Source organism: Emydura macquarii, unplaced genomic scaffold (assembly GCF_026122565.2).
Source record: "Emydura macquarii macquarii isolate MOO-44397 ecotype Brisbane River unplaced genomic scaffold, CSIRO-AGI_Emac_v2 contig_3122, whole genome shotgun sequence".
In the NCBI taxonomy this organism is placed as follows: domain Eukaryota; kingdom Metazoa; phylum Chordata; order Testudines; family Chelidae; genus Emydura; species Emydura macquarii.
The window spans coordinates 1,425,732-1,436,604 of NW_027133259.1; the positions used below are offsets into that span (position 1 = coordinate 1,425,732).

Here is a 10,873-nt window from a genome sequence, read left to right on the forward strand (position 1 = left end):
TAGCCTCCCTGGAATGGTATTATAGATTCAAATCCCAGTAAGATTTACTCAGCTTTTTGTTCTTTTGAGGGAGATTATTCAATTCTGTCCTAAACTGTTGTTCACTATTGTGTACTGTTGAACAGTTGAAGTTTTTTAACTCAATTATGGCAGCATTCCTGGGGTGATTGAATAGATTCCTTGTACATCTTTAAAAAAGGTATTTTAAAGAATAAAGACTACAAAAATGTCTTATGCAAAATCACATACCCATCATGTTGCAGAAACATATCCCAGAAACCATGGGGGTGGGGGGAAGTTATAACTATGTCACTACATTAAAACAACTAAAAACACAGTCATGGTGTGGCAAAGATATAAAAAATTAATTGCATAGAGAAACTTTTTCCATATAGAAAGTAAAATATATGGAAGCCTTTAAATTCCAAACAGGTGTTTGACTCAAAATTCAGAAATCAGGAAGGTATTTTTAGCGACTTCATATAAATTAATTTCATCATATTATTGGCCCATAGTTGAAAAGTGGAAGGGACACATAGTAGTCAAAACATTTGTAATCCCTTTGGAGGGGTTGCTCCTGAAACACCACACTGAGCCCCTAAGGGACTCAACCCTGAACTATAGCAGTAATGGTGGCAGAGGCTCAGGACTCTGTTTCCCAGATTGTGTAGGGTCCACGGCAGAGCTAGAACCCGCTGCAGCAATATTGGGAGCAAGTGTGAGCCCGGACTCAGATAACGGGGCTGACTTTACTTTCAGTGTGCTGTGTTTGGAATGTAGCAGGGAAAGAAGCTATTCAGCTGGGGAGGACACTTTTACCCTCCACATTCCTACCCAAGGGAAGACTTTGAGCTCTTATGGGGTTGCTGGGACATTGAACAGTGTCACTGCAGCAGAGACCAGAAACCCAGGACGCTGAGGAAAGAGTCAGTCAGGCTGGCTCTTGGTAGCCTAACTGCATATTTGAATCCAGACCAGAGAGCCACAAGGATGATCTTAACATCCTTGGTGTGGATCTTTTGTAAGAACACCCTTGTTTATTCAGTTTGATACTGAGTTTTAAGAGGGCTATTGATTTCAGTGTTGCCCCACCCATCACAGACTGCACCTAAACTCACTATTTGTCTAGGCAGGTGCTGGGAGGGAGCAGTGTGGTATGTATTGGCTGTAAATGTGGGGTGGGATAGAATTTCTGTATCATTCATTTTCTTCAATCTGTTCAATCTGTTTTTCCATTGTCCCCTATCCTGAGTTTCCCATTCCTAATAAAGCTCCCGTTACTATTGTATCACTCTGGGAATTGTGATAGCTATTTTATCTTTTTGTGCTCTAACACTCCAATACATGAATATTTTCCAAAGGGGGACACCCTCTGTGTTCTCTTCACTAGAAGGTGTTTCCTTGGTTGGAGGCACTAGGCAACCTTATAGGTGAATTCAGGACCCATATCCCTACTGCAGCCATGCCTCCAGATTGAATTACACATGTGCATTTGCTGTAGATGCATCCAGAAGATCTATCAAAGAATGACATTTGAATCTGTATTCGATGCCAATTATTGACAGAATTTGGTACCTCTATGCAATTATATTGGTAAGAAATAGCCACATCTTCTAAGGAGGCTTGGTTTATTCCCAAATGTTTGTGTTAAGATATACATTTAAAACACAACCTTACATAAAATATGTTCCCACAACACTGTATAATTGACTCATATCAAAAATACTCTAGGAATATACAATCTTGTCAGAAACTTAGTATATCACTTTTCTGAACAGAAGGGGGGAACCTGGAATTAATCAGCTAAACAGGGACTCAACTAAGGAGGAGAATGTTTCCACGCAAAAGATGAACATATAATGAAAACACATATCATTAGTACTGTGTGAAGGAATCTGTTGTACATCAGTGTTGTACAGCAAACAAGTTACAGGGATAGAAAAAAGAATTTCTAACAAAGGTCTATGTATTTAATCATGCTTGATGTGACAAATCAAGTCCTTTCTTCTTGCCTGTATGTTTATCTCTGACATTCATTACTTAGAAAAATGTAACATATTGACCAATGTGCAAACAAAGTAGCAAAATGCACAGTCTGAATACACAGCAAATTGTATAGCTCAAGGATATTTGTTGATTCTTTTAAGAACCTTATGGTATTGTTGTATTTAAATGGTCTATTTTAGGTAAATGTAGTTTTGAAACAGTTTTTTTTTCTTGCCAGTCAAAACATTATAATTGTCCTATATTTTCTTTCAACATTTCTCAGCCTTTAAGTTGTGATTCATTAAAAGTTACCAGCAGTTTCTGGGGAGGGGTATACAAATCATGAACCTACTCCCTGTCTATTTCTAGTCTTCCATTAAAGTGGATTTGCTCAGCCATTTTTAGCGGGCTTGTCAAAGGCCAGGGTGACCCATAAACTATTGAACTGATTCCTGACCTGCTGCCTATAAAACGTTATAGGAACTAATGCCTAATTTAAAATACTATGAGAACTGTCCCAAAGGATTCTGAGGTAAATCGGAGGAGGACCAATAGCGAGTGGCTTTATGTTGAGAATTCCCTAATATAACAAGTTAATTCAGAAAATGTATGAGCACTGATTTGGGAAGTAAGTATTACAGGGTAAATTATGATGACTGTTATTAGTTTACTAACTTTTTTAAAATGGCACTTACTGCACAGAAAAACCTACATTACTCATATGACAAGATAAACCATTTTCTTGCCATTTATTTTTTTGGTCTTCAGCCCTAAGTGTCGGTGGCTATGCTTCTCAGCTTGTCCATACAGTACGCTATTAAAAAGATCTGGATCACTTGCTAATGGTGTCCTACAGGTGATAAAATACCATATCCTTCTGATTTTATTGATTAGAAAAGTAATCACCTCTGCTTCGTCAGAAGGTTCTTCATATACAGGTTGTTTCATATCCTCATAGGCAGACATAATCACAGCTTGAAATAAATTGATCAAGACACAGATCATCACCAGCATAAAAGAAGCTAGGAAAAGACCACCCAGCAACCGGTTGGATGTAAAAGCAGTGTCCTTAAAAGCTGAAACACAATAGGAGAAGACAGTCTGCGCTGAATGAATCATATTATTATAATTCCATTCATGTTGGCCAAACACTAGGTATCCGAATGCCATGTATACAAAAAAGTACACTGCCACCACAAGTGCCATAGAGCAGATTCCAGGAAGAGCTGCCAAGATGGATCTTTGTGCAAGACGCACATCATAAAAGAATCTGGAATATCTGAGTGTTTTCAAAACGATGAGAAATGCCAAAAAGCCCATCGTTATCCTCAAGGTCTGATCTACACCAGAAACTGCATGGAAAGGAATGAAATCATTTGGATTAAGTAAGTAAAACTTTACTATATCAGCCCCCATCTTAAATTTGATGACTTGCAGAAAAACAAAAAAGAAAAACACTGACTTTAGACCAAAGTTGATTAAATTAGAAACATTTTTAATATAATTTGTCCTTTCCTGGCGTATGATGTGAATCTCATCTGTGATATAAATGAGGAGAAAAGCAAGAACAGTTACAAACACAAAAATTTGTGTTCTGTTTTGCTGCTGGAAAATTGGGAGTGTGAAAGAATGTACTGACAAGCTTGTGTTTATGAGCCCAAAATGAGAAACTTCAAATATGACAGAAATGCTGCAAAATAAATGTACATCTGGATTAAATGTAGTTAGTTCAATAATCACAGCCCATGTCTCTTCATCAAGCCAATTGCTATTTTGTAAAACATCCAGCCTTTTTGTTGAATTAGGCCGTTGTTCTGCAGGGAAAAAATAAAAAGTGTATCCCCCTGGTCCATAAGTGTATAATTCTCCATATGAGTAATACATCCACTGATTTCTGTTTGACTGGTACGTAAACCCTACATAGTTGCTGGTGTCACTAGTAACAGATCCATTGGCATCCTTTGTCCAGGAGCCAACATAGTCACCTCTCTCTTCAGGGTCACTGCCATATTTATGAAGACAATGGCTTTTACTGATCACAAATTTATTTACAAAGCTATGAGGATGGAAACATTTTTTCTTAGTACTTTTTGCCCTTACTTGCCTCATCCTTGGCAAACCTAGGATTTTGGACCAGCTGTCAGAAAGAAAAGTTGGTTGGTGGTTATTGTGAATCAAAGGCAAAAAGACATTACTCACCCACAAGTAAATGTGTTCTAGTTTATCTACATTGGAGAGCGTCAGAGAGAATTGTTTATGAATAATTTGATTGTAATAAAAGCTGTTGGTGTTTTCTGTGGAATAGGCAATGTTTAATACTAGGGTTAGAAAGACAAAGTGACTGACAACGTCCTTTAGGAAGATGAAAGCTTTGCTTTTAATTTTCTCTCTCTTCCTCATGATTGTGATTTCATCCTCTTCTAAGGGCTGATACTGCTTAGTGCCTCTGAGTCTGATAATTTCATAGTGCATCTCTCTCATTTCATCTGCATCCATAGTAACTTCATCCAATCTAATCTCAAGGTAATTATCCCTGGTTGACCATGGGATGTTTTCACAGTACTTTGGATAAACTGTACTCAGGGCTGAGAAAAGAATGATTTTTAGGGTTTGAAGAAGCAGCACACTCTCAAAAAATGAGGTTGTTGATGCTAAAAGCCACTCTAATGACGTTTTGTAGCCATAGGACAGACCATATAATACAATGAAAAATGATGACACCCCAGCTACGACTATGACCAATACCCAAGAGACATAGACACACCACCAACAAAAAGTTATTTGTGGCCTTTTGCGAAAGAGCATGAAGGGGATGTCTAGTGGTTTTCTTTCTTTCTGAATGTTGTCATCCTTTTCTTCTGCATAATTATTACTGAAATTGGAGTTTGCCAGTCGGGTCTGTTGAGCTTTAGCCTCTGCAGTTGAAGTATCAGCTACCTTTTCCTCCTCTGCTGCAATTGCATTTGCAGCATCCTCTGAAATTGTACAATTACTCCCCATTTTTGGTGTTCTCTGTTTTCTTTTCTTGCCAAAGTGTTGCAAGCTGTACAAATCATTGGCACTGGAAGAGTTTTCTAAACAATTGCTATTCTCAGATTGTGCAGAAGTTTCTGCAAGGTACCATTTTTGCAGGCGCTCCTTCCAGTTCCTAAGGTTTCCAGACATGAAGGGTGAACTTTCCTTTGGGTGATTCTGAGCTGCACCAGGTGAAGGCTCCTTCTGGGAATACTTAAACAAGGCAGTTATTATCATTTGCACAGGGATGGTAACCAAAGCACTTTCTATTCCTATTATTATTGATCTCAAATATCTTAAGTGTATTGAAACTTCTTCATTCTTGTCAGCATTAAAGAACATAATGTTAATAAGCAGTGTACACAATAGTACTGCTAAACAACAAGATAATCTTTGGAGTCTGTTGAAAGAGCCAGTGACAACCTGAGCAAAAACAGATAACCATATGTGACTATCTACCAGGTCATTAGCAATATTTATCAAAAAATAATCCATTTTGGCCAAAGGTGTTGTTGGGTGTGTAACAACAAATGTCCTTTCTAGTACGTGATCGTCCTTGTCAAGAGCAAGCCATTTCCTGCAAATAAATAGCCAAAACTCTTTAGTGTACATATTTTCAACTTTCACTCTACTTAAGAACCAGTTAGGAGAAGAACCTCCGTTATTGTGCCAGACCCTAAGGGAATAAATGTCTCCTAAATCATTCTTGGTAGTTAGCAGGAAAGTATCAGTGCCTCCTCGAAGGAATGATGGATAACTCGGGTGCCGTAAGTGATGTATGTCGCTGGTGCCATTTTGGCCTATGAGTTGGAGAAAAACATCTGCTGTGGTTCCAGCTTCCAAGCGACTACCTGTGTATAAAGTGATCAAGAAGCACACTTTATCAAAGGGGTCATTATCTGGCAGGACTATAACTTTGTCCCTGCTAACTTTATCAATCCTGTCTTTTCTCATGGCCCAAAGAGCTAGGAGAAAATAGACTAAAAAAATGAAAAGCACTGTTAGGAGAGTCACTGTGTTTTTGTGTATTTTTGCTAAAAGTGATTTTTCCAGATCCACTGGGTTGGGAATCACAAGTACTTTGGACGCCAAGAATTTGATATTGAATTTGGAGGAACTGGGTATGGTGCGGCTTGCTGTTCTCTTGGTGTGCTGCTTCACCTTGCAGATGCAATGTACCCTTTGCCAGCTGGTAAGAGGGCCAAGCGTGCACGTACCTTCCTTCCACTGACTCTGCACTCCATCTAGATCTAAGCAGGCAGCATTAAAAAGGGATATGCTCACCAATCTGTTGTTTCGGGTCCTTACAATAGAGCGTGATTGCAAGATAATGGAGATGTTCCATTTATCTGTCCCGCTGCCTGGGGCTGTGACCCTCAGCAGTGACTGTGGGAGACAGATAACATAAGGAGCCTTAATCACACAATCTGTGTTATTTGACTTATTCCCACTTGCAACTGCAGGCTTATTGTGAGAAGCAAAAAAAGAAGCTACAGGAGAGGTGTGGGTGACATTAACACCTAAGTATATGAATACCTGGAAAGAAACTTTTAATTTAGTCAAAATCTGGACAAATATATCCTTGGTGTTTCTGTCCACTTCAAAACTAAATCCTCCAGTTGTTTTTGGGATGGTTTTATCAGGCCCTATTGTCAGTTTAAAAGCTGCAGACTCCTTGTCTTTTCTAGCAATAATCACTTCTGCTACTACGGGCATGATCCCAATTATGTCTCCATTCGCCTTGGTTCCTGTCATTTTAAACCCAGTGACTGTTGTTACTATATCTGACCTATATGCCAACCAAAGGAAGGGGTTCTCTTCAAACTCAAAGAAAACAGTGGAAATCACAGCATCTATTGGCAATTCCGAATGATCCTCCTGCTTCAGTGTTGGATAAAAGCAATTTTTGCAGTCTTTTTTGGCAGAGAAAGTATTTGTGACATCCCACTTTTCATCTTTATTTAAATGAATGTTCCAGCTTTTGGTCTCCATTACAGTTTCATTTTCTCCTGGGACTTTGCCTTGTAAGACTATTTCTGCTAAAGTCTCCATAACGGAGAAGGTTTGTTTAACTGCATTAACGTTGACATTCCTAAGGTCTAAAAGAGAAGCTTTCAGGACATTGGACAAGCCTGTTAGTATACCAGTGCTCAGAAGTTCTGTTTGCTCAGATCCAAGGCTTTTATTCCTGAACCCTTTTAGTGCTTCACTCACTTCTTTCAATTTTCTAATGGCAAGCTGTTGTGACCCGCTATTTACTTCTGTGACTTCCTGTGTTAATTCAGAAATACAAGCAACTACTTGATTTACTTCCATTACGTTGGCAGTAGGAATACTCAGAGACTGATTAAGAAGGCTTTCCCTAAATTCAGCCTTAGATACCTGGATAGTTGGTGCAGTTTTAATATCATTTAAAATTGAGGCCACCATATAGACCAAATAGCCTACACTTAAATAATCTCCAATTTGAAGCAAAGATGTCATTGGTGCACTTGACCCACTGGTTAAAGCAACTAGTTCATTAAGCATAATATCTGGTGGTCTACTTGTAGCTGGATCCTGCACTGTTGCGTGCAAAGTTACTTGGGAAAATGCCCCAAGAGAATCATAAACTTGAACATAGATTGTCAAAGTATACTTCTTAGATGGTACACCAATGGGGAGAAAAGATGAAGGTGTTTTAGGCTGATAGCCAAAATACACTATTGTCCCCAATGTATTCTCTTCTAAAGAAGTTATTCTACTATTTTTCAATAAATCTGAGGCTGCTATTACTTTATATGTAAGAGGTAAATTGTTATCTGAAAATCCATTACACTGAACAATGAATTTTGTCAGGAATGCAACACCCAGGGTTGGATTGATGGTACATTTTCCAATCCTAGGTGGAGAATTTACATAAAATGAATACCTGTAGACTGATGACCTACCACCCCAAGTGGTTATTGTTAGGAGAAGAGTGTATGACCGGTCTGCGATACTTATAAAACTCAAAGCATTTATAGACATGTATGCACTAGACCTTCCTGTTGAAGTTTTGGAACCCCAATCAAATCTTACTTCAGTGAACCTTTCTGAAAAAAGTGACCAGTGATAGACTGGTTTACTAGTCATTCTACAGTTTAGGCATTTTCCAGATAATGTAAATCTATCTGTTGGAATTACAATTTTATCGCAATTTTCAATGCATATAACATTGAGAAGAGGTGGAGATCCAGGCCGCACACTTACGGTTTGGTCAGCATAACTCTTTCTATTATCTTTTTGAATGACCAAACGAAAATGATATACAGTATTCCCTTGAAGGGTTTCTGGCAAAACTGTCTGAGTAGGACCAGAAAACTTTATCCATTTCAAATCCACCTGGCCTGGATGACAAGTCCGATTTGCACTCACTGTCATGTTTGCATAATCTGATACATGTTTTGTACAGTACCAAGTAAATATGAGCCCCTGTGATGGGTCCAATGAATCAGGATCAGAGGAAGTAGATCCATCCAGAGTCCAATGATCAGAAAAACCTACTGTCCGGAAGCTGCCTCCAGCTATGACTGCCACCAGATCACTCTGCTCAATCTTAACAAAAACTGTATCTGAGCCTTCCACAACATCACCAGGTACAATTATTTTAACAGAGAAATTAAACAGATACAAGCCATAATCTAAACTAAAACTGGGAATTGGTAAAATGAGCATATGTCTTCTCCAGATGAGGGGTGCATCTAAAGGTTTTGTCCAGTCTGGAGTGGTTGTGACATCTTGAACACCATAGATTTTCCAGATTTGTTCAGTACGTACAAGATCTGTGCAGTTTATTTGCAATTTGGCATACAAGTTAAGGTGTGAGCCTTTTCTACTATGTATGATGGGGAAAACAAGATCAGGCTTCTGGATTCTCAAACGCTCTATGAAACAGGGTTTTTTCTGACAAGACACAAGTGACTCCATGACCTTTGACGCATAAGTGTTGAGTGTGACTTTTAAAACAGCAGGTGTAAATCCACTTCTCGTACAGTTCACTTTTGCCACAAATCCTGTGTACAGGGCGGGATTAAAAGGTAAAACAGAGCGACGGACAAAGCGGGCAGCATTTCTGACATGATCATCGTAAGTATAAGTATTGTTCTGGATGAGGTACTCTTTCCTTGACCCAAACAACTGCAGGTTGAAGGTCCACTCACACTGTAGCATCGGATGTTGCACAGGAATAAACCACACAATGTAGATCAAACTCCACAAAAAAGAAGGACCACTGTTGAAAATGTGGACTTCTATATCTCTGTCCACTAGGGACCTGAACAAGGCCCCTTTCCGGTTCAGATACAAGTGCATGTTGAACTTGTACCACTGCAACCCCACAAACTCAATAGTGAGCAAGAAGGAAAGGCTCTGCTGCTGGAAGAATATATAATGGGTACTGAAGCCAGCATCAGGGGCACTGGCATTGTTTTCTTGGGTGGTGTAATAAAGTCCATGGTTGCGGCTAAAAATGTAAGTGCCTGTCTTGGTTTTCTGGGCATTGAGGGTGAGGTAGGTGGGAGTTTCATTGTTCACTGTCAGGCCCAACGTAGCATTGGAGAAACTCAGCTCCCCGGCCAGCTCCCCAAACTGCTCTCCATCAACGTGGAAATAGATGCTGGCCAGCACCACTTCGCTGGGCCGCCGGGGCATGGAATCAGCACAGAAGTTGCTCCGAAAAGCATAAGGATTGTAGGAGGCCGACCAGCCCTCGGTGCCCTGCGAGTCCAGCAGCCTGTAGGCCAGCGTGCTGGGGCCCAGGGGCTGTAAGCGCCAGGAGAGGCCGAGCGGCTGGCGGGGAAGGCTGAACACGGTGGAGTGGGCGCTGAGGACGTGCAGCAGAGCCGGCTCCACCCTCAGGCTGAGGCTGAGGCTGAGGCGAGGTCCCTGCTCCATGCTGAGGGAAGCGATGTAGAGGCCGCGGCGGGTGTAGTGCACGGTCAGCCGGTAACTGTAGTAGGCGGAGCAGGCCTGGTGCAGTTCCGCTCTCGGGTAGGCCGCGGCCGGGGGCAGCGGCCGGTGCTGGTTGCTGGGAACCAGGAGCGCCGGCGGGCTGGCCCCGCGGCTGCTGAAGCGGTATCGCCAGCCGGCGCTCTTCAGGCGGGCACACCAGCCCAGCTGCACCGGCTGCCGCTCCAGGATGGGCGGCTGGCGGGGCCAGAGCAGGAAGAGCCGCACGTCCTGCCCCGACAGCTCGATGCTCAGGTTGCGGTGCAGGCAGCTGGGCAGGGCGCAGGAGGCCGAGACGCACTGCACCGTGATGCGGCTGGAGGCCCAGGGGGGACCCGGACCCGGACCGGGACCCAGCAGGGCCCGGCCTGACCAGCGCCAGGTGTCCCGCACCCAGGCCGAGTCCCGGTACCAGCGGCAGCGCGGCGGGGGCGGCGGCGTCTCTCCCGCCCGGGCTGCCGAGGCTGCTCCCGGGGCCCGCCTGTAGCGCAGCTCGACGGGGCCGTCCCACAGGCACGAGGCCCGGACCGCGTTGTCCTGGCGCCGGTAGACGCGGCCCTGCGGGTCCGAGCAGGTGACCAGCAGTGGCGGGAGCTGGAAGTGGGGGGCGGCGGGCAGGCCCGGGGGGCAGCGCAGGAGCTGCAGGAGCAGGCCGGGGAGCAGCAGCCGCGGCATCGGGCCGCGGGGCGCGAGATCCGGCCGCGCGCAGCCCAACGGCTCCAACCGCCGCGCGGACCAACGGCTCCGACCGCCGCGCAGCCGACATCCCCTCGCGCCCAACCCCCGCGTGGCGCCCAACCCCGCCCCGCCCTGATCCGCGCCGGGCCCTGGCTGCTGCGGACGGGGTGTTTCTGCCTGGCCCGGCCGGCGGGGCTCAGCCCCTGGCGCTGCTGCTGCTGCTGCT

At 43.2% G+C, this 10,873-nt stretch overlaps 1 protein-coding gene across 1 annotated transcript; it reads right to left on the reverse strand.

Annotated features, from left to right (window-relative positions):
• Positions 1 to 1,627: 1,627 nt before the first annotated feature.
• Positions 1,628 to 10,862, reverse strand: PKDREJ (polycystin family receptor for egg jelly). The gene has a single exon (XM_067530923.1). The coding sequence runs from the start codon at positions 10,642 to 10,644 to the stop codon at positions 2,704 to 2,706; it is 7,941 nt and encodes a 2,646-aa protein (XP_067387024.1). The 5' UTR covers positions 10,645 to 10,862; the 3' UTR covers positions 1,628 to 2,703.
• Between the last annotated feature and the right edge of the window lie 11 nt (positions 10,863 to 10,873).

Bases quoted from the DNA above. Each gene is read 5' to 3' on its own strand.
- PKDREJ (XM_067530923.1), bottom strand. From the start codon at position 10,644: ATGCCGCGGCTGCTGCTCCCCGGCCTGCTCCTGCAGCTCCTGCGCTGC.